The sequence below is a fragment of the Oryctolagus cuniculus genome, chromosome 17 (genome assembly GCF_051225735.1).
Source record: "Oryctolagus cuniculus isolate XC-2025 breed Fujian yellow rabbit chromosome 17, ASM5122573v1, whole genome shotgun sequence".
Taxonomy (NCBI): domain Eukaryota; kingdom Metazoa; phylum Chordata; class Mammalia; order Lagomorpha; family Leporidae; genus Oryctolagus; species Oryctolagus cuniculus.
The window spans coordinates 13,235,386-13,259,509 of NC_142883.1; the positions used below are offsets into that span (position 1 = coordinate 13,235,386).

Genomic DNA, 24,124 nt, shown 5'->3' on the forward strand with positions numbered 1-24,124 from the left:
ACCACAAAAATCACTCATATCCAACAACACAGAACATACTCATTTTTATGGCATGTCATTTAAGATTTCTCACAGCAACTCCTTTTCTTCACTGCTAACTCCAAAAGTCTGTTTATTCAGACTTTAGCTTTCTTTGCAAGAAAATAATTTGCTCAAAGAAAATATTTTAGAAATTGCAATTTTCCTGATTTCTAAGGCAATATTTAAGTACCATTATAACAAACAAGTACATTTAAAATCCACTGCATCTGTGCGTAATATATTTCTTTTGGTTTTGTTTAATATTGTATTGTATTGTTCAATTTTTATCACACAAATAACATTACAACAGCACTAATAAAATCCTATATAAAAGTTCACCATAATCTCACCACTTGACTAAAAGCTTCAACTTATCCATGTTCTCATTCTGCTGGGATCCCAGCTCCCAAGAACATTCACTATTTTCTATGTTACTGAAGTGTTTATATTAGTAATGTTATTGACTATATAAAGTTCCATCAAGAAGATACATCAATTTATTTTATCATTCCCTTGACCCGGGATTCCAATTTGTATGTACATGCATGGTTTAAACAACATGTATGTATTTCTTTCAATTTTAAATGTTTACTTGTTTATTTTTATTTTGAAAGTCAGAAAGACAAAGTAACACCGAGGGACAGAAGGATCTTCCATTGTTGGTTCATACCCCAAATGCCCAAACAGACCAAGGGCTGGGCCAGGCCAAAGCCAGGAGGAGCTCTATCCGGGTCTCCTACATGGGTGGCAGGGGACCGAGCACTCCAGCCAGCATCTGCTGTCTCCCAGGATGCATTATCAGGAAGCTGGATCAAAAGCAGAGGAGGGACTGATACTGCCAATAAAGCTGCCACCTGCAGTGCCGGCATTGCTCATGGGTGCCCCTTTGAGTCCCGGCTGCTCCACTTCTGATCCAGCTCCCAGATAATGTGCCTGGGAAAGCGACATTAAGGGATGGCCCAAGTGCTTGCCCCCTGCACCCACATGGGAGACCCAGAAGTAGCTCCAGGTTCCTGGCTTTAGATCCACCCAGCTCCGGCCTTTGCAGCCATTTGGGAAGTGAACCAGCAGATGGACTACCCACCTCTCTCTCTCTCTGCCTCTGCCTCTCTATAACTCTGGCTTTCAAATAAATAAATAAATCTTAAAAAAAAAAAAAAAAAAAAAAAGAGAACAAGCAGAGGAGCCAGGACTCAAACCAGTACATAAAAAGGATTCAGGCATCTCAAACAGCACTGAAACTTCACTGTAACCCTAACACCTGTCTTAGGATTCCAATTTTAAACTATTAAAAATAATACTGCAGGGGCCAGCGCTGTGGTGCAGTGGGTTAATGCCCTGGCCTGAAGCACTGGCATTCCATATGGACGCCAGTTCAAGACCTGGCTGCTCCACTTCCAATCCAGCTCTCTGCTATGGCTTGGGAAAGCAGTCCTTGGGCCCCTGCACCTGCGTGGGAGACCTGGAAGAAGCTCCTAGCTTCAGATCAGTGCAGCTCCAGCCATTGCAGCCAATTGGGGAGTGAACAAGCAGATAGAAGATGTCTTTCTCTCTTTCTGCCTCTCCTCTCTCTGTGTAACTCTGACTTGCAAATAAATAAATAAATAAATCTTAAAAAAATAATACTGCAACAAACATCTTTATGTAAAACACCCTTCACTGAATCAGATTATTAAATTCAAAGTTGCAAGCCCTCAGTTTCTAAAGTGGTTTTGTTCAATTACTTTTAGTTTGGGCCATTTGACTCTTACTCCACTAACATTACAGATTACTCATCTATTCAACTGTCACTGGATTTCCAAGAAGTGAAAAACCTCAATAAATAGCATGCAAAAGTGCCTTGAGGGGCTGGCATTGTGGTGCAGCAATGCCAGCATCCCATATGGGCGCCAGTTCTGGTCCCAGCTGCTCCAAGTCTGATCCAGCTCCTTGCTAATGTGCCTAGGAAAGCAGAAGATGGCCAGCCCTTGGGTCCCTGCACGCCCATGGTTAGACCCAGATGGAGTTCCTGGCTCTTGGTTCCTGGCTTTGGCCTCACCCAGCCCTACGTCTCTTGCAGCCATTTGGTTAGTGAACCAGTGAATGGAAGATCTCTTTCTTCCTCTCATTCTTTCAAATAAATCTTTAAAAAAAGAAAAATGGGAGCACATAAACAAGACTAGTGTCTGCAAATACTAGCTGATAGAATAAAAAAGGAAGAGAACGATCCAATGTGGGAAGCGAGATACACAGCAGACCCATAGAATGGCAGATGTCCTAAACAGCACTCTGGCCTCAGAATCAGCCCTTAAGGCCCACAGATCTGGCTGAAAAGCCCATGAGAGTATTATAGGCATGGAAAGCCAAAACACTCTGGCAAAAAAAAAAAAAAAAAAAAAAAAAAAAAAAAAAAAAAAAACCACCCTACATGAAAGATCTCTGTGAGTGAGATCCCAGTGAAAAGAACATGTCATCAAAGAAGGAGGTGCCTTTCTCTGAAGGGAGGAGAGAACTTCCACTTTGACTACGACCTTGTCTAAATATGATCAGAGTTGGTAAACTCAAGGGGCTTCCATAGTCTTGGCAACTCATGACAAGGGCCTAGGGTGATCACTGATGTCATAAACAAGAGTGTCAATTTGTTAAGTCAACAACAGGAGTCACTGTGCACTTATTCCTCATGTAGGATCTCTGTCCTTAGTGTGCTGTACATTGAGATTTAATGCTATAACTAGTACTCAAACAGTACTTTTCATTTTGTGTTTCTATGTGGGTGCAAACTGTTGAAATCTTTACTTAATATATGCTAAACTGATCTTCTGTATATAAAGAGAAACGAAAATTAATCTTGATGTGAATGGAAGGGGGGAGGGAGAGGGAAAGGGGAGGATTGTGGGTGGGAGGGAAGTTATGGGGGGGGGGAGCCATTGTAATCCATAAGCTGTACTTTGGAAATTTATATTCATTAAATAAAAGTTAAACAAAAAAAAAAGAAGAATGTCTTGAGTATCTTATAAAGTCCAAAGTAAGCCTTCCAACATTACCATTCCTAAACTGTTCAAACACGACCTTGGACACGTCACTTCAGCTCCCTGGCCCTCACAGTGGTCACCTTAAAACAGACACACGTATAAATGTGTCATAGGGATCAAATGAGATAATGCAAGGAAAATTCTATGAGGAAAACAACTGAGGTTCAAGTAAGCTGCATCTGCTAAGCCAATTTCATGCCCTCATGGGGGGGGGGGGTCCAAGACTAACTGTGCTCATTGTATGCACAGTCTCCTGAAGGAAGAATATTTCAACCCACAGTGGTGATGTCATATTTAAGGAGTACTGAACCATATCACATTTTACAAACACCTCTCAGAGATCTTGGGCTTTGTACAAGGCATCTGCTGACTTTTATTTTGCAAAGTTTCTTCCACTAGTGTTTGAAATGTCTTGATATTTGTCAAAATGATGTTCCCCTTTTCTCTTTTAGAAAAGCAGCACCGAGAAACTCTCTTCCAACTGATTCCTAAAGGCAATTCTGTTTACGTCTTAGGGGATACCAAATGGAGAACTACAGCAAAGAATAGTCAGTTACTACAGACAGAGGGGCCAGTGCTGTGGCGCAGCGGGTAAAGCCACCACCTGCACTGCCAGCATCCCATATGGGCACCGGTTCGATCCCGGCTGCCCCATTTCCAATCCAGCTCTCTGCTGTGGTCTGGGAAAGCAGTGGGAGATGGCCCAAGTGCTTGGGCCCCTGCACCCACATGGGAGACCTATAAGAAGCTTATGGCTCCTGGCTTTGGATCGGTACAGCTCCAGCTATTGCAGTCATCTGGAGAGTGAATCAGTGGATGGGAGACCTCTCTCTCTCTTCACTCCTCTCTCTCTCTCTCTCTCTCTGCCTCTGGCTCTCTTTACTCTGCTTTTCAAAAAAAAAAAAAAATTGCAATGCTGTCAATCTGATCCCTTATTAGCTTTACTAGCTTTAAAAAACCTTGAAAGATGTCAAAGTATTAAACTTGTCTTAACTGTAATAATTGAACTTGCCAAAAGAGATGACATTAAAAATACAATCTAATCTTAGTAAGCATAAAAAAAAGTTCCATTCCTTGCACATAAATTCTCTTCCCACCCAGTATCTGAAATTGTACTGTGACCACACAACTCTCTTCACACTGCACTGGTCCTCTGTCCCCTAGGAGTCACAAAGAAGGAAGTCTGCACACCTTTCACTCAGCTGTGTTACTGTGTTGGAGTCTCTGTCCTCCTTCATTTTTAAATTTCGTAGTATTTCCTAATACTTGAAATGGGTTTCTTCGGAATGTTTTAATCTAGAAACTGTGTAATACTAAAGAAGTATTCATTCTGGGGCTGGCACTGTGGCACAGTGGGTAAAGCTGCTAACTGCAGTGCTGGCATCCCCTATGGGCACCAGTTCAAGTCCCAGCTGCTCCACTTCCAATCCAGCTCTCTGCTATGGCCTGGAAAAGCATTAAAAGATGGCCCAAGTTCTTGGGCCCCTGCACCTGGGTGGGAGACCAGGAAGAAGCTCCTGGCTCCTGGCTTCGGATTGGCTCAGCTCTGACCGTTGCGGCCATCTGGGGAGTGAACCAGTGATGGAAGACCTCTCTCTCTCTCTCTCTCTCTGCCTCTAATTCTGCCTCTCTGTAACTCTGCCTTTCAAATAAAAATAAATAAATCTTTTAAAAAAAGTATTCATTCAACTTTTCCAATAAAAAAAATACCCTTTCTTAGGGCTTAATAGCCTCTGGCTAACACAAGGGGAGGAGTAACAATTAAAATGCAATTCCTGGGACTGGCACTGTGGCATAGCAGGTAGAGCTGCTGTCTGCAGTGCCGGCATCCCATATGGGTGCCGGTTCTAGTCCTGGCTGCTCTACTTCCAATCCAGCTCTCTGCTGTGGCCTGGGAAAGCAGGAGAGGATGGCCCAAAGTCCTTGGGCCTCAGTACTGTGTGGAAGACTTGGAGGAAGCTCCTGGCTACTGGCTTTGGATTAGCTCAACCCTGGCTGTTGCAGCAATTTGGGGAGTGAAAAAGCAGATGAAGACCTCTCTCTCTCTCTCTCTCTCTCTCTGTCTCCACCTCTCAATCTTTAAAAAAAATTTTAAAAAGACTACTGCTTACTTCAACATTTATTCATTCAAAAAATTAATTTGCAACTTTAAACAACAGTCCTCAAACTTAACTCACATGTTACATAAACTTCCACTTCTCTGTCCAAAAAATAAGTAAATTTTTAAGTTTTATGCCTATCAAATATAAGACCTTCATTCAAAACAGTTAATAGGTATTATAGAGAAATTTAGAATGAAAATAAGATCCCATTCTATATAGTCTTAAACTTCTACTGGAAAACAAAACTGCAGTGCAGCCACACCGCTCAGCAATGAAAACAAGTGACACACACACAACCACTCAGATGGATCTCAAGGGCATTAAGGGGAGACAAAAAGTCATCTTGAAAGGCGACAAACTGTATGGCTCCCTTTACACAGCAGTCTCAACTGAAGGGCGATTTACGGTTATTAAGGGCTGGGAATGGAGGGAGGAAGGAGGTGGAGAGACTAACAGAAGGCTCAGAGGATCACAGTGCTAGAACAATTCTGTTCCTTGAATGTGGCTGCATTACTCTACACACGAGAAATGACAGAATACTGTACTCGCTGTTAATTTCCTGGTTTTGAAACTGTACAATACTTATGTATGACGACACCATTCAGAGAAAGTGGGTGAAGAGATCTCTCCACTACCTTTCATCTTCCTGTGAATCTACAATTATTTCTAATTAAATAGCTTTAAAAATTTCTGTGGGAGAAATAAAGCTTCTACACATTAAAATACTTTCAAAACAGTTAACGGAACTGGATAGAAAGAACAATGAGTTAGGATGTTACTGGACTGCATCTCTATTTTAAAAGCCTGGGCAACAGAAAAACTAAAGGATGATCTAGGAATATTAAGACTTAAATTCTCAGGGCTGTCGCCGTGGCTTACTTGGTTAATCCTCCACCTGCGGTGCCAGCATCCCATATGGGTGCCGGGTTCTAGTCCCAGTTGCTCCTCTTCCAGTCACAGCTCTCTGCTGTGGCCCGGGAAGGCAGTGGAGGATGGCCCAAGTGCCTGGGCCCCTGCACTTGCATGGGAGACTGGGAGGAAGCACCTGGCTCCTGGCTTCGGATCGGTCCAGTGCCAGCTGTAGGGGCCATTTGGGGAGTGAACCAACGGAAGGAAGACCTTTCTCTCTGTCTCTCTCACTGCTAACTCTATCTGTCAAATTAAAAAAAAAAAAAAAAAAAAAAAAGACTTGAATTCTCACCTCCACTCCACTAATGAGTATCTCAGTGATCCTGAGCCCCAACTTGCCCATTTCTACAATGAAAAAGTAGTTTTTAGAAAGCATTGACGGGGACAGGAATCTACAACACCCTGCAGTTAAATAGCAACAGCTGGGGCTAAGAGCACAACCCTTCACATCAGAAAGACCTCCTTTCAGAACCACAGTGCAGCTCCACTCCGGGCTGGCTCTGCGTTCCAAAGCAAGTTTCGTAACCTGACAAAGGCTGCTTCCTCACTTGTAATACAATGTGATTACCTGAAATAACACATTGCAGAAGACTTGATTCCAAGATAGATTAAACCTGAGTAAATATTGTTTCTTCATTAACTACTTTTCCAAAAACAAAAAACTTAATTATAAAAACTATTTATCAAGGGATGGGTGGGTGTTTAGCCTAGCAGTTAATACATTGCACATTGGAGTGCCTGGGTTTGATTTCCATGTCCAGCTCCTGAATCCAGGTTCCAACCAACGTAGACCCTGGGAGGCAACTTCCAATCCAACTTCCTGCTGATGCACCTGGGAAATCAGCAGATGATGGCCCACGTACTTGGGCCCCTTCACCCATGTGGGAGACCTGATGAGTTCTGGGTTCTTGGCTTCCATCCACTTGGGGAGTAGACCAGCAGATAAAGCACACTTGTGCCCAAGTTCTCTCTCCTCCCTCTGTTATTTTTTCAAGTAAATCAATCTTTAAAAATAAATGTAAGGGGCTGGTGTTGTGGAGCCACTTGCAACACCAGCATCCCATACCATAACACATGTTTGAGTCTTGGTTGGTCCCCTTCCCATCCAGCTCCCTGCTAATGCACCTGGGAAGGCAGCAGAAGACGGTCCAAGTGCTTGGGCCCCTGCCACCTACATGGGAGACCCAGATGGAGTTCCAGGCTCCTTGCTTTGGTCTAGCCCAGCCCTGGCTATTGGAGACATTTGGGGAATGGCAGATGGAAGATCTCTCTATCCTTCCCTCTCTCTCTGTCACCCTGTATTTCAAAAAAATAAATAAATCTTCGAAAATAAATTTTAAAAACAAAAATCTTAGTCCTATGAAAATTTTTCAGATGTGTATGATTAAGCTTTATGTATATATTACATGTAGCATAAAACTTTTTGTTTTTTTTAAAGATTTTATTTATTTGAAAGGTAGACTTACAGAGAGAGGGAGAGATCTTCCATTCACTGATTCACTCCTGAAACAGCCTGCAACAGCCAGGGCTGGGCCAGGCTGAAACCAAGAGCTTCACCCAGGTCTCCCACAATGTACAGGGGCCCAAGAATTGCTTTCCCAGGTGCATTAGCAGAGAGTTAGACTAGAATTGGAGCAGCCAGGACTCAAACAGACACTTCACATTGGATACCAGTGTTGCAGGCAGTAGCGTAACCTGTTATGCCACAACATCACCGCCCCCAACATAAAACTCCTGTAGTTGGTAAGATTTTCTTTTTATTTCACTTTTGCCATTTACCTCATTCATTTTGTTGGTGTAAAAAAAAAAATTTAAGTTCCCCATTATAATATTTCAAAGGCAGAAAAAATTGCATCATGAAAGTTTTCCTGTTATGCCAGATACAATTTATGTTCTGATAATGAAAATGCCTTAACCACCTCACTTACCCTGTGGTCACTGGCTTGGCAACCTTCTTGATCCAGAAAACAAGACTGAACTAGGGACCAAAATACACGAACTCAAAACTTTTTTTTTTTTTTTTATTTGACAGGCAGAGTTAGACAGTGAGAGAGAGAGACAGAGAGAAAGGTCTTCCTTCCGTTGGTTCACTCCCCAAATGGCCACCACAGCCGGCGTGCTGCACTGATCCAAAGCCAGGAGCCAGGTGCTTCTTTCTGGTCTCTCATGCGGGTACAGGGGCCCAAGCACCTCGGCCATTCTCCACTGCCCTCCGGGCCACAGCAGAGAGCTGGACTGGAAAAGGAGCAACCGGGACTAGAACCGGGCACCCATATGGGATGCCGGCGCCATAGGCGGAGGATTAACCAAGTGAGCCATGGCGCTGGCCCACAAACTTAAATCTCATGTACTTTATTTTCAAGATGCCCATGAGTACTCATCCAGAGCCTGTTTACTCTAATTGAAGTAGAATTGCAACTTCAAATTCTATGACCCTTTGATTAGTTCCTGGTTTAAACAAATCAACCATAAAAACCATTTTCAGGACAACCAGGTAAATCTGATTATGGACTAGGTTTTAGATAAAAATAGAGAATTATTGTCAATTTTATTAGGTTAATGATAATATTGTGATTATGCAGTAATGGCCTTACTTTTAGAGCTGCATACTGAAGTATTTAGGGGTAAATATCATATCTAATTATTTTAAAATATTTTTAAAAGATGAAGTAAATATGGAAAAACTTCATTGTTCAACTTTAGTTTTAAGAATATGAATGCTTATTATACTATTTCCTGTTTTCCTGTATAATTTAAATCTTTCATAATAAAAAAAACTGTTAATGTTTGTTAATTCTATGACAAAGATCTGCAGTCTGAGCTCCTGCCCGCTGCAGGTCAGAAGTGGCACACGGAGAAGAGGAGGAGGGTAATTATAATAAGGCATGCTGAGAATTCCAGGCAATGCAACTGACAGCCTGAAAGTAGGAAAACAAACAGCAACACCACACTGTATACAAAATGTACACACAGGGTACAGGGGGGTGGGAGAGTGGGGTGGGGGCCTTAAGATAGCAGCTATCCCTGGAAGCATGTCAGCACACAGAAAAGGATAATAATTAACAGAACACTGAGCCTCTCTTTACTACTGACTGCCTAACAATAGCATTTTGTCTCATACAAAAACAGCATTATGAAAATTTAAAAAGAAAATCTATATGTATTAGCAGAACTCAATAACCATAATCTCTACCAATATTCCCAAATGTCTATTTCAAATAAACAACTTTCTGTTTGCTGTTTCTGCATATTTTTTAAAAAATAAGAATTTTCCACGTTCTTCCTAATTACATAAAGGGGAACAAGGAATGCACAGAATTTAACTAGTAACTCCTTTCTAATATTCCAAGCTAGCCAGTTTTTCACTTTTACACACAGCACTGCAACGGACATCACTTTGTGCACAACTTTTTCTTTCTTTTGGATTATTTACTTAGGACAGCATCCCAGAAATGAGATTAGTGGGTCAAAGGGCACGAACACATTGCACATTTCAACATGATCACACTCTCCCAAGACGACAAGAGTATACTCATTTCATTACAACTTTATCTCAGACAACGATGAAACATTTACTTTGGTAATTCAATAGTTGTAAAACAGGACCGAACTTTAAAGTGCTGAGTAAAGCAATTAACAGAAAAAAATGCAACATTTTTCCCCTGTCTTCCTCCACCAACAACATTTACTTTTCTGAACCTTTTGCAAGCTTCTTAACCTTCTGGGATTTTTGTTTGTGCATTTCCAAAATCAGAAGACTGCATCAACTTCACTAATACTCAGAGAAGCAAAACTTAAAGAAAGGAGACTTGCAAAATTTCAAGACTGTCAGTTTCACTGAGGAAGATGACAGGGAACCAACCAGTATTCTCACACACTTCTGTAGGTGTGTGCAATTCAAACTACTCAGCCATATGCCTTATCATCATGTTTATTACAAGATGGTTTATGACGACAAACTAGAAAACTATAGCCACCTAAATGCCCACAGCACAGCTCCACCGAGGATTAAAGCATAGCTGGAGCTACTATGTTAAGCTAGAAAGACAGCTCGGGTACACTGGTATGTAAGAAAGCAAACCACCTCGTGATGATCATATTCTAATTCTTTATTAACAGGATTTTTAAAAATCCCACCTACGTACTGTAAGCATTTGTGCTTACCACTACAGAGAGAGACAGATGCGGAAGACACAGCAAACTAACAATAGTGATTTCTTCAGATAAAGAAAGGCGAAGTCATTCCCGTCTTCGCATTCCTCTATTATCTGACTTCTATCTGGTGATTTTAAGACATTCACAGATAGCAGGGATATTTTAAGACTGTGCTAGATATCCCTCAGATCCAAATCCATTCCCAAAGCATGCAAGTCTATGAAGCAAGGTTCACAAAGGGGTCACGGAATATTTAATGAATGGTTAAATTATGTTCAATATACCACAGAAATGTGAAATATGGTGTTATGCAATTTGCAAGAAAAATACCTTTTAAAGTATTGACTGACACAAGGCATAGTAGAAAATAACTGACTTATTGCAAACACCTCCGATGCCCTGGCGGCTGGGGAAATGAAACACTACAGGTACACATGCGGAACTGCGGCCGCTTCCACTGAGAGCGTCGGAGTGAACGGGGCACCTCTCCTCCCGCCCGCTCTCCGGTTCACCCGAGCGAAACTGCAGCAGTCACCAAGGAGAGCATTTCTCTACTGCGACCATGCAAAGGGCTAGAATCTGAATCTCAACTTCCTGCCCAAAAGAAAACAGGAAAATCACGACACAGCTTTCTGGCAGACTCTTCTCCGGACGGAAAACCTTCTGACAACAGGAAAAAACATCTTAGGAGGGAGAGGCCCACTTTTTCAAGCCTAACTTTTTTAAAAAAACATTTCATTAAAATACAGGGTACAGGCCAGCGCCATGGCTCACTAGGCTAATCCTCCACCTGCAGCGCCGGCACCCTGGGTTCTAGTCCCAGTCGGGGTGCCGGTTCTCTCCTGGATGCTCCTCTTCCAGTCCAGCTCTCTGCTGTGGCCTGGGAAGGCAGTGGAGGATGGCCCAAGTGCTTGGGCCCTGCACCCGCATGGGAGACCAGGAGGAAGCACCTGGCTCCTGGCTTCGGATCGGCGCAGCATGCCAGCCGTGGCGGCCATTTGGGGGGTGAACCAATGGAGGGAAGACCTCTCTCTCTCTCTTTCTCTCTCTCTCTCACTAAATCTGCCTGTCAAAAAAAAAAAAAAAAAAAAAATACAGGGTATGTATCAAGAAATGCACTTAAGTACACAAATCAATGAGTTTTTTCTGGGCATCTGATCACCTTCACAGCGAACACCCAATTTAAGAACAAGGCAATACCAACACCTTGAGGGTCCTCACTACTCGCAGCCTCCAAACCTAACATTTTAATCAACATGTGTTACATTTCTTGAGGTTTGGCTGCTATTGGCTGAAACTACTCAAACTTCGAAAGGACACACTATCAGTGGTCCTAGGCAGTGACAGGAGCCCCCACACTTGTGGGCAGGAGCAATGCCTGCCACAGCAGGAAAGCCACCATGCCAGTCACTGGACATTACCATCACTTGAAATCAGCAAATGAAAAGGAATCAAACCTCAAACATTGCTCAATTAAATCATTCAAAATCTTCAAATCAGGAAAGAGTCTCGTTTTTAAACATACCATGCCTACAATCTTCATCAGCTTGCCCATAGTTTTTCTGCAAAATAAAAGACACAAGATAAAGTAAGTAGTTCAATGGCTGCTTTCAACAGAGATGGTATCAAAGAGAGGCTGGAGTTTGTTTCAAAGTTTAATCATTAATTTAAATTTAATATTCACAGAGCAAAGCTAATGCCAGCGCTCTGAGGATTACAAAACACTCTACAAATAAATAGCATAGTAGGCTCCCCTACTCCACTGACTCACACCCCTACGTCTCACCTCCCCAGAGCCTCCTTCTCAGGCAGTGAATGGTTTTACTGCGGAAACTGAAGCCAGGAGTAGGCTGTCACCACTATGCCCCCCACTTCCCAGCACTCACTGCCCTCCTTCCAGCTGTCAGCAGGTAAGCTACTGTGTTCCTGTGACAGACAGCCCACCACTTCCACACTGGTGCCCTGCCACCTGCTCGAGCACAGCGACTCCAGCAAGCCTCCTGTTTCTCCTACATCGCCAATCTTCTTATTCCTATCAACAAATACACTGTTACTTCTGCCATCTAAGAAAGTCCTCCTCATGACTTCGCTCTCCTACCAGTATTTTCCCTTTTTTGCTTTCTGTGTGTATGTGTGTGTGTGCCTCTCTGTGGCAAAACTCCTCAAAAGCTGTCTATATTACCATATTTCCATAACTCCCTTCCAATTCTCTTTTAAGCTCTTGTTAATCAGACTTACCCCAAAAATCCAAGGAAACTGCTCACCAAGCTCACCAGTGACTTCCGTTGTATCCAGGCTCACAGGTACCCATTTGGATAACACCACCGTGCCTTCATTCACGACCGTGGCAGCTATGGCTGCGCAGGCCCTAACTAAAGCATGCACCCTCTTCACTGGCTAGCAGGATGCCTTGCTCTGCTGTGTTTACCTCCCAGATAGCTCTTCAGGCTGCTTCGCTAGCCCCTCCTTCTTCTCCCCTACTCCTCCACACTGCTGTAGCAGAAGACTAGGTCCTTGGGCCTTTTCACTTCTACATGGACACTTCTTCCCCTGAATCTACACAGGCCCTAGACTTCATAGAGCATCTACATCCCAGACTGAAATTCCTCACTCTTCCAAACACCACATTGCAAATGTGATGCTTATACAACATCTCAGCTAGATACCTAAAAGATACCTCAAACCAACAGGTTCAAAACTAAATTCCCACCTTCCCCCCACAAAACCTACTCCGCAGCTACAGCTTACTGACTTCAGTCAAAGGAACTGCTCGGACACAAAATGCTGAGGCAACTGACTGACTGCTCGCTCATTCCCTGCATCTACACATACAGGAAACTCTATTGTATCTACTTGAACTTACAAATCAGAACTTCGCACTATCTCCACTACTACCACTTTGGTCTGAGCCACTGTCAGCTCTGGCCTGGATTATTCTAACAGGCTCCACAGGAGTCTCCCTGCATCTACTCTTACCCTTTACTAGGTTATTCTCAACACAAAAATCAAAAATCTCCTGTGAAATGAGACCCCACCACCTCTTTGCTCAGAGGCCTGCAGGAACTCCCTGCCCCACAGAGAATAAAAAACGCACATGACCCAGCAGGTCCCGCAGGCTCCAGCCCTTTTCTCTCTCCCTCTGGTGCCCTGCGGCAGCCACACTGGCCTCCCAGCTGCTCAACACAAACATGGCAGGTGTGTTTCTACCTCAGGGTCTTCATACTGGCTGTTCCTTTGGCCTGTAATGCTCTTCCTCCAGATTTCTACATGTCTCAGCCCTGCAACCTCCTCCTGATCACCTGCCCACCTCGACCACTCTGTCTAAAACTGCACCAAGCCCAACTCTGACTGATACGTCCAATCTCCCTTGCCCTCTTCTCACATGACTACCATCATTTACCAATCTCAAGTATCTTTAATGTCTATTGTTGGTTGTCAGTCTCTCTGCTGACGGGGGTTTATCTCCGTGTTTCCATCAATTTATATACCAACTACCTAGATCAGTGTCTAGCACATATTATGCAGTCAATAAACACCTGGTGAGTGAATGATTAGTTCAAAAATGCTATACAAATAAGATCAATTTTCAAGGTTTAAAAAGACAGCTGCTTGCCACCAAAGATACTCAGGCACATCCCATCCGTCCAGGGCTACCTGACTCACACGAGACAGAGGGGCCCAGCAACGGTGCCCACTCAGTGAGAAAGGCCATCTTCCAGGCTCATCAGCAGTTCCTGACAATGTCTACTCACCAGTTGCAAAAATGAGGCAATTCTGTAGAGAAGACTCTCCATCTTGATGCGCTCTATCTCCACTGGGCATGGCCCTGGGACCTCAGCCATGGAGGACTGGCTGAGAGAAAGGAGGGCCTCTGTGCAGTGCTTGAGGGCCATCTCATAGTCCTGCCTCTTCAGTGATTCGCACGCTTGTTCACATGACTTTTCAGCTCTGCTGTCTTCCATGACTCAGGAACAAAAATCCTACAGATGGGAAGAAAGAACAAGTAAGAGAAGGTTTAAAACACATTAATTACAAAGTCTAGTCCTAGTCCAGTCTCAGCTGGCTTAATTATCTATCTGAATAGTTACTCTCAACTAGCCTGTTGATCGGGGTCACAGCTAAGCAGCAGCTATTGATGCTACCAAATCAATAATTCTCTGTTATGTTCTAACATCTTCACCGGGAGCCAAGCAAAATGTCAGCCAAAAGACAGGCTCACACCATGATACACCAAATTTAAATTTTTTAAATGTTTCCAATTTTACTTTTTTTAAAAGATTTATTTATTTATTTTAAAGTTAGAGTTACACAGAGAGAGGAGAGGCAGAGAGAGAGGGAGGTCTTCCATCCAGGGGTTCATTCCCCAGTTGGCCGCAACAGCAGAGCTGTGCCGATCTGAAGCCAGGAGCCAGGAGCTAATCTGGGTTTTCCCACATTGGTGCAGGGGCCCAAGGACTCGGGCCATCTTCCACTGCTTTCCCGGGCCACAGCGGAAAGCTGGATCAGAAATGGAGCAACAGGGACTCAAACCAGTGCCCATATGGGATGCCGGCACTGCAGGTGGCAGTTTTACCCACAACACCACAGCACCATTCCCAATACACCAAATTTATAAGTGAGACAAACTTATAAATGAAACATGATTTTGAATATTGGAAAGTATAACAAGTCAGAAAGGATTTCTTCTTCTTTTTTTAAAAGATTTATTTATTTTATTTGAAAGAGTTACAGAGAGAAAAAAGGAGAAGCAGAGAGAGAGAGAAGGAAGTCTTCCATCTGCTGCTTCACTCCCCTGTTGGCCGCAATGGCCAGAGCTGCACCGATCCAAAGCCAGGAGTCAAGAGCCTCTTCTAGGTCTCCCACACAGTTGCATGGACTCAAGCACTTGGGCCATCTTCTACTGCTTTCCCAGGCCATAGCAGAGAGCTAGATCAGAAGTGAAGCAGCCAGAACTCAAACCAGAGCCCATATGGGATGCCAGCAGTGCAGTCAGGCAGTGTCTTTACCTGCTACGCCACAGCGCCAGCCCCTCTATTTTTTTAACCAAAGCTACAGGAATGTCTCACATCCAAGCCTCCCAACTTCAGTCTCATAATTCTGTGATTATGATTGCCAAAAATCAAAATCTATACCATGTAGGACTTTTCCGCCACCAAATTAAAAGTACATAAAATGGAATTCTGACTTGTCCATCAATTCAATTCCTGAGGGCCAGGCCGTGTGCCAGCAGCAATGAACACAAAGATGGAAGCTGCTGTCACTGCTTTAAGAAACTCAGACTTTAGCAATAAAAGCAAAGCACAGAGGAGCAATTCCCAGGCAGACTTACTCCACCCACCTAAAGGCACGAACTGGCCTCCCAGCGAGAGCAGGAGTTCACCACCCAGGTCACCCGGAGAAGAGCTCAGAGGAGACCTAAGCAAACCATCAAGGGGAAAAAACAGGTAGCTTAAACTCAAAGTGTGGCCGGCGCCGTGGCTCAATAGGCTAATCCTCCACCTTGCGGCGCCGGCACACCGGGTTCTAGTCCCAGTCAGGGCGCCGGATTTTGTCCCGGTTGCCCCTCTTCCAGGCCAGCTCTCTGCTATGGCCAGGGAGTGCAGTGGAGGATGGCCCAGGTGCTTGGGCCCTGCACCCCATGGGAGACCAGGAAAAAGCACCTGGATCCTGGCTCCTGCCATCGGATCAGCGCGGTGCGCCGGCTGCAGCGGCGGCCATTGGAGGGTGAACCAACGGCAAAGGAAGACCTTTCTCTCTCTGTCTCTCTCTCTCACTGTCCACTCTGCCTGTCAAAAAAAAAAAAAAAAAAAAAACTCAAAGTGTGAGGCCAGTGTTGTGGCACAGTAGGTTAATCCTCCCCCTGCAGTGCCAGCATCCCATATGGGCGTTGGTTCTAGTCCCGGTTGTTCCTCTTCCAATCCAGCTATCTGCTATGGCCTGGGAGAGCAGTAGAAGATGGCCCAAGTCCTTGGACCCCTGCACCCACATGGGAGACCGGGAAGAGGCCCCTGGCTCCTGGCTTCGGATCGGCACAACTATGGCTGTTGCAGCCATATGGGGAGTGAACCAGCAGAAGGAAGACCTTTCACTCCGTCTCTCCCTCTCATTGTAACTCTACCTTTCGAATAAATAAATAAAATCTTTAAAAAAAAAAAAAATCTAGGTGTCAGGAGTAGGAGGAGCTATGAATGCCACAAGTACGGAGGCCTTTATTGGCAATGCAGCATGATAGAAAGTTTTTCAATAAAGAAGGAAACTATCAAAAATAAGTTCTATGAAGGACCGGTTAGAAGGGGCCAGCGCTGTGGCATAGCAGGTAAGGCTACTGCCTGCAATGCCAGCATCCCAAATGGACGCCTGTTCAAGTTCCCGTTGCTCCATTTCTTTTTTTTTTATTTTTTTTATTTTATTTTTTTAATTTTTTGATAGGCAGAGTGGACAGTGAGAGAGAGAGACAGAGAGAAAGGTCTTCCCTTGCCGTTGGTTCACCCTCCAATGGCTGCCGCGGCCGGCGCGCTGTGGCCGGCGCACCGCGCTGATCCGATGGCAGGAGCCAGGAGCCAGGTGCTTTTCCTGGTCTCCCATGGGGTGCAGGGCCCAAGCACCTGGGCCATCCTCCACTGCACTCCCTGGCCACAGCAGAGGGCTGGCCTGGAAGAGGGGCAACCGGGACAGAATCCGGTGCCCCGACCGGGACTAGAACCCGGTGTGCCGGCGCCGCTAGGCGGAGGATTAGCCTATTGAGCTGCGGCGCCGGCCCGTGTTGCTCCATTTCTGATCCAGCTCTCTGCTGTGGCCTGGGAAAGCAGTGGAAGATGGTGCAAGTCCTTGGGCCCCTGCACCCGCATGGGAAGACCCAGAAGAAGCTCCTGGCTCCTGGCTTCGGATCGGCACAGCTCCGGCCAATGCAGCCAATGGGGAGTGAACCAGTGGATGGAAGACCTCCCTCTCTCTCTCTCTCTCTGCCTCTCCTTCTCTCTGTGTAACTCTTTCAAATAAATACATAAATATAAAAAAAAAAAAAAAAGAGGAAGAAGAAGGGAAAGAAACAAACTGCAAGGGTAAGAAGCGGCCAGCACTGCCATTAATCATGCCAGTGAGATGCCCCATTCAGGGACAGTGAGTGCGCAAGCATGGTTTCTCCCCAGGCCTCGCACTGGCCAGGCAGAGAGCAGAAACCCCTCCCCTGACGTTCCCAATCCACCTTGCTCAGCCCTGGTGACTGTTTCTGAGGAGCATGCAAACCAGCTGTTCTTGCTGTATCTACCTTCTTTCCATCCCTTCTGCCCGTCTCCAGTGAAACTGGTGTCTCCCAGCGTCCACACTGGCCTCCGCTCTTGATAATGACTACTTGACTCTGCCCTCCCCGAACTGTTCTGCAGCCATCTGCCACCTATAAAGTACAAACTCTAGCGGGGAGAAGTTGGGGACTAATAGCTCATAGCCAGCAGCAATGAGTGAGCCAAGAGGTTCCAGCCTCCTCAACTCCCGAGTTTCTTGGTATATCAAAGAATGTAGAATAGCTAAGGAATGAGATGAAGACAAGTTCAAGAAAGACTTCAACGGTGTTTGTTAGCATTTGTTAAATACGGGTGGCACACACAGGGAAGACACTGTAATAGTCTCTACTTTCCTCAAATTGGAATTTGTATACTTTATAAAACCTAAAGCATGAGGTGAGCCTTAATTCTAGTGGTTAAAACAGCTGCATCCCACACTAGAGTGCCTGAGTTCAATACCCGTCTTCCGCTCCTTACTCCAGCTTGCTGGCACTTTTTTTTTTTTTTTTAAGATTTATTTATTTATTTGAAAGTCAGAATTACTTAGAGAAAGAAGGAGAGGCAGAGAGAGAGAAAGAGAGAGACACAGAGACAGAGAGAGAGAGGGAGGTCTTCCATCCACTGGTTCACTCCCCAGACGGCCGCAACAGCTGGAGTTGTGCTGATCCGAAGCCAGGAGCCAGGAGCTTCTTCCAGGTCTCCCACATGGGTACAAGGGCCCAAGGACTTGGGCCTTCCTCTACTGATTCCCAGGCCATAGCAGAGAGCTGGACAGGAAGTGGAGCAGCTGGGTCTTTAACTGGCACCCATATGGGATGCCGGCACTGCAGGCGGCGGCTTTACCCACTACGCCACAGTGCTGGCCCCTTGCTTTTTCTTTTTCTTTCTCTTCCTCCATCCCTAATTTTTTTTTTTTAATTTAAAGTAAAAGCACACCAGTAACATCATTTATCAGCTGTGGTCTGAGGTAAGTGACAACATCCAGTATGACAACTCATTTACTCCTAAATTGGGAAGAAGACAATGAACACCTACTTCTGTGGTTACTTTAAGAATGCCGAGAAAGCCGGCGCCATGGCTCAATAGGCTAATCCCCGGCCTGCGGCGCCGGTACTCCGAGTTCTAGTCACGGTCGGGGCGCCAGATTCTGTCCCGGTTTCCCCTCTTCCAGTCCAGCTCTCTGCTGTGGCCCGGGAAGGCAGTGGAGGATGGCCCAAGTGCTTGGGCCCTGCACCCCATGGGAGACCAGGAGAAGCACCTGGCTCCTGGCTTCGGATCAGCACGGTGTGCCAGCCACAGCACGCCGGCTGCATTGGCCATTGAGGGGGTGAACCAACGGCAAAGGAAGACCTTTCTCTCTCTCTCTCTCTCTCTCTCACTGTCCACTCTGCCTGTCAAAAAAAAAAAAAAAAAAAAAAAAAAGAATGCCGAGAAACAGTATGTAAACTTGTAAATGAATGCCTGCGCATAAGGAGTGCTCAGGACACTGGCTGGGCTAATTCTCTGAAATCCCAAAGTTTCAATTTATAATAAAAGAAAATCACTTTACTGATACTTTACTGATTTGAACATATAACACCTACACAAATAAAAATTAAAAAAAATAACCCTACGCAACCTCTTTACCTGCATGACAGGAATTATTTCACTTATTTCTCCATCTCAGTAAACTGGTACTGACCATGTAAGAAGAGCCATCAGAGAAATAAGTAATTTGTATGCTGGTGATAAAGACTAGTTAAACCCTAAAACTGGCTATGCAGAGACATAAAGACAGACCAACATTAGTGTCTTTGGTAAACAAATATATTAGTCAGGAGATCAAGTAACATTAATGTATCAGTAAAGATTCCAGGCAGGACTACTAATTTCAGGAGCTTTGGGGGAAATGTCTTACTTTAGAGTAAATGTCTCTGACACATTAGGCTCAGATGCCTAACTCAGAAGGGGATCTTACTTCCACCACAATTACCTTTGTTAATCAGGGGCCTTAGTTTCTAAGGTCTACAAGGGCCTCACCAGGGGTACTTCCTTGTAGAAAGGATCAATACCAGGCAGGTCTCTGTTCCACTGTTTTCTTGGGCTTTCCAAAAAAACAAAAGAAAACAAAAAACCAGCATGACCTTGCTATACCCATTCCTTCTGAAGAAGCTAAAGTGATTTTCCAAAGTTAAATAAAAATGTCCAAAGTCAAAGACAGAAAACATCTCAAAGTCATGCTGAAATGGATTATAGATAATACACAGTGAGGCCAGCTTCCTGATGCACTCAACTGTGTGGCTGACACCTTAGTTCTAGTTCACAGACATACAGCCACATCTGTAGGATATAATCTTACTGTCAGGACTTACAAGAGCAGACACTGATGAGTCACAGAGAGTCTCTCCCATGTGAACAGAGGCACAGGGAAAGGAAGCCACCAGGGTGAGTCACATTAAATGCACCAAGGTAGAAGGAAGTGCCACATTTGTCCACTTCTGAGATGTTTCCTGATTCTTTCTCTTCCTGTTAAAAATTAGCCAAACTGGACCAGTATTGGGCTCAGCAATGAAGATGCCATTCACGATGCCGGTGTCCCACGTCAGGGTACCTGGGTTCGATTCCCGGCTTCAGCTCCTGACGCCAGCCCCTGATAATGCAGACCCTAAGAGGCAGTGGTGAGGCCTAAGTGATTAGGTTCCTGTCAACCACATGGGAGACACAGACTGAGTCCCCAGCTCCTGACTTCAGCCCCAAACACTGTGGGCATCTGGAGAGTAAACCAGTAGATGGGCGCTCTATCTCACAAATAAGTTGTTAAACACTAACACTGGCCAAACATTCATTAAAAAAATATAAAACCCTAGCTATCTGCAAATTCCTACTCCTGTGGAGAACATTCACTTAGAAAATGAGACTTCACAGAAAAGAAAGCTGGAAATCAGAAACCAAGACTCTAATCCAAATCCATTAACTCCTCCAATCTGTTGTTGACCTATATACCAAAAGAGACTAATACCACTCAATGGACGTTAGTTATTTTGCTGCCCAGTATCCCTTCCTTTTCCTGGTAATAAAAGCCCACCATTTGCCTTTAAGAATTCACCTCTTCTCAGTTCTCAGTCCATGTAGTTCCTAATGAACTAATTCCACACAGGGCTCCAGAAGTGGCTTGTGACCCAAACTGGCTAATCAGAGCATCACAGCCCCCAAAAGTGATTGGCTCAGGGAAGGACATGTGACCCATGTAAAAGCCAATGAGATGTCATGAGACTTTTACTGAGGCTTCTATGCAAAGGCTCTTTATTGATACATCTAAAATCTAACCCGCAAGAGGTAAATACACTGCAGTCATTCTCCTAACACACAGTGCCTGCAAAAGTGGTCTATAAAGTAAAAGGCAGAGTTGATTCACCAGAAGAAATTGGGTCCTGATAACATCTCTTCAGCTCTGAATCCAGCTAGCTGTGCCTAGGCTTTGCAGGTAAGGAGGACACAAAGTTCTTTCTAGCTTAAAACAGTTTAGGTTGATATCTCAGATAGTTGGCGCTAAGTTCTAGTTAATTGACATGAAGTAGATATATATGATTGATGTGAGTTGTTGACTATCTTATTAAAAAGTGTACAGGGGGCTGGTGTTGTGGTTAAAGCCCCGGCCTACAGTGCCAGCATCCCATATGGGCACCAGTTCAAGTCCCAGCTTCTCCACTTTTGATCCACCTCCCTGCTAATGCACCTGGGAAAGCAATGGAGGATGGCCAAAGTGCTTGGGCCCCTGCACCCAAGAGTGGGAGACCCAGAATGGCTGTTGTGTCCATTTGGGGAGTGAATCAGCAGATGGAAGACCTCTCTCCCTCTCCCTCTCTCTTTCCCTCTCTTTCTGTCTCTACCTCTCTCTGTAACTCTGTCTTTCATATAAATAAAAAACAACTTTAAGAAGTATATAGGGAGCCGGCGCCACGGCTCACTAGGCTAATCCTCCGCCTTGCGGCGCCGGCACACCAGGTTCTAGTCCCGGTCGGGGCGCCGGAGTCTGTCCCGGTTGCCCCTCTTCCAGGCCAGCTCTCTGCTGTCCACTCTGCCTGTCAAAAAAATAAATAAATAAATAAAATTAAAAAAAAGAAGTATATAGGGGCCGACGGTGTGGCATACTGGGTAAAGCAGCCTCCTGTGATGCCAGAGTTCCCATAGGAGCACCAGTTCAAATCCTAGCTGCTCCATTTCTGATCCAGCTCCTTGCCAATGGCCTGGGAATGCAGAAGATGGCCCAAGTGCTTGGACTCCTGACACCCACATGGGAGACTTGGAAGAAGCTCTTGGCTCATGGCTTCAAACTGGTCCAGCTTCAGCTGTTGTGGCCATTTGGGGAGTAAACCAGCAGATGGAAGATCTCTCCCTCTCTCTGTAACTCTGCCTTCCAAATAAAATAAATAAATCTTTAAAAAAAATCAAAATCTGTACAAAAGATTTCAACAGACTCTCCACAAAGGCTATAATGATGGCAAAGAAGTACATGAAAAGATGCTCAATGTCATCAGAGAAATGCAAGTTCAAACCATGATTAGGTGCTACGACATATCTATCAGAAGAGCTAAACACAAAGCGTGGAACTCTCACGTGGTACTAGCGGGAGAGTAAAACGACTCCGCCTCTCTGGAGAAAGGCTTCCCAGCTGCTCACACGGCCGAAGTGACAACGTGTAAGACCCAGCAATCCCGCTCCCTCCCTGAAGTTACCCTCAAGAAATGAAAGCTAGGTACACAGGGAAATCTGTACCAATATTTATAGCAGCTCTGTTTGTAATTGCTCAAAACTGGAGACATCAAATATCTTTCAATGAGTGACTGGACTATCTTATATCTTTCCTCTACACAAAGGAAAACTACTCAGCAACAAAAAGAAACAACGTCACAATACATGCAGACACTTAGCTGATTCTCAAAAACATTCCTGAGTTGAGCCGGCGCCGTGGCTCAATAGGCTAATCCTCCACCTTGCGGCGCCGGCACACCAGGTTCTAGTCCCGGTCGGGGCGCCGGATTCTGTCCCGGTTGCCCCTCTTCCAGGCCAGCTCTCTGCTATGGCCAGGGAGTGCAGTGGAGGATGGCCCAGGTGCTTGGGCCCTGCACCCCATGGGAGACCAGGAAAAAGCACCTGGATCCTGGCTCCTGCCATCGGATCAGCGCGGTGCGCCGGCTGCAGCGGCGGCCATTGGAGGGTGATCCAACGGCAAAGGAAGACCTTTCTCTCTGTCTCTCTCTCTCTCACTGTCCACTCTGCCTGTCAAAAAAAAAAAAAAAAAAAACACATTCCTGAGTTAAAGAATCTAGTCAGAAAAGCTTACATAGTGTATGACTCCATCTAGCTAACTCTCAAAAAGACAAAACTACAAAGATGGAGGAACAGATCAGTGGCTGTCAGAGTCATGGGTTGGAAGGGACTAAGTATAGAAGGATGGCAGGAGGGAGTTTTCTGGGATGACACCAACCTGTACCCTGACTGCCCAACGGTTGGACAAACTGCATCTGGGTTAACATCAAAATTAAACACCAAAGTCATTTTACAACATGTTCATCTAAAAAATTTTTGATTTTGTTTTTTTAAGATTTATTTTCTTGAAAGTCAGAGTTACAGAGAAAGAAAGCAGAGACAGAAAGATCTTGCACCCATCAGTCAGACCAAACCCAGTAGCCAGGAGCTTCTTCCAGGTCTCTACTGTGGGTGCAGGGGCCCAAGGGAGTTGGATCAGAAGTGGAGCAGCCAGAACTCAAACCAGCGCCCATATGGGATGCCAGCACTGCAGACGGTGGCTTAATCCACTGCGCCATAGCACTGCCCCAAAAATATTGTTAAATATTAATCTCAGGGGCGGCGCTGTGGCATAGTAGGCTAAGTCTCCGCCCGCGGCACCAGCATCCCATATGGGCACCAGTTTGTGCCATGGTTGCTCTTCTTCCAATCCAGTTCTCTGCTTTGGCCTAGAAGGGCAGTGGAAGATGGCCCATGTGCTTAGTCTCCTGCACCCGCGTGGGAGACCCAGCAGAAGCTCCTGGCTCCTGGCTTCCATCTGACCAGCGATCAGCCCAGTCCCAGCTGTTGCTGCCATCTGGGGACTGAACCAGAGGATGCAAGACTTTTGTTTCTCCCTCTCCCAAATAAATAAACAAAGTCTAAAGAAAAAAATTAATATCAATATCACAATGGATATGATTCTTATTTATTTGAGAGGTACAGAGACAGAAAGAGAATACCAACCCACTGGTTCACTCTACAAATGCCCACAACCACCAGGTCTGGGCCAGGCCAAAGGCCAAGGTCTACTACATGGGTGGCAGGCACCCAATTACTTGCACCATCACCACTGCCTCCCAGGGTTTATATTAGCATGAAGCTGGAATCTGGAGCTGGGAATCTAACTCAGGCTCTCTGATGTGGGACGTGTGTGTCCCAGCCAGCATCCCAAACCACCAAGCTAACTGAATGTAGACCCAGAGGGACAATGTGCTGTTAAATGGAAAACCCATACATTTTCCCTCCTGTAGTTGGGCGGCAAGAATGGAGCCTCAGAGAGAATATTTCCAAATAGAACAATCACGGAGTTCACTTGGCACAAAATGTAGGATACTTTTCAAGAATGCCATCATACTCAGATTGTTGGTCCAGAACC

At 45.1% G+C, this 24,124-nt stretch overlaps 1 protein-coding gene across 12 annotated transcripts in view; it reads right to left on the reverse strand.

The window, feature by feature from the left end:
- The window catches only part of HELZ (helicase with zinc finger), a 182,608-nt gene that overhangs the window by 141,536 nt on the left and 16,948 nt on the right, over positions 1–24,124 (reverse strand). For 11 of the 12 annotated variants that reach the window (XR_016223506.1, XR_016223505.1, XM_051825839.3 and 8 more), the window contains 2 exons: positions 13,951–14,178; positions 11,724–11,760 (listed from right to left, as the gene is read on the reverse strand). Coding sequence is in view for 8 of the 12 variants with exons in the window: in XM_051825839.3 (XP_051681799.3) it covers positions 11,724–11,760; positions 13,951–14,160 (247 nt within the window). In the remaining 4 variants the exon portion in view is untranslated. Of the gene's footprint in view, positions 1–11,723; positions 11,761–13,950; positions 15,125–24,124 lie in introns of all 12 variants that reach the window. The other variant, XM_089316766.1, reaches the window with a different exon arrangement.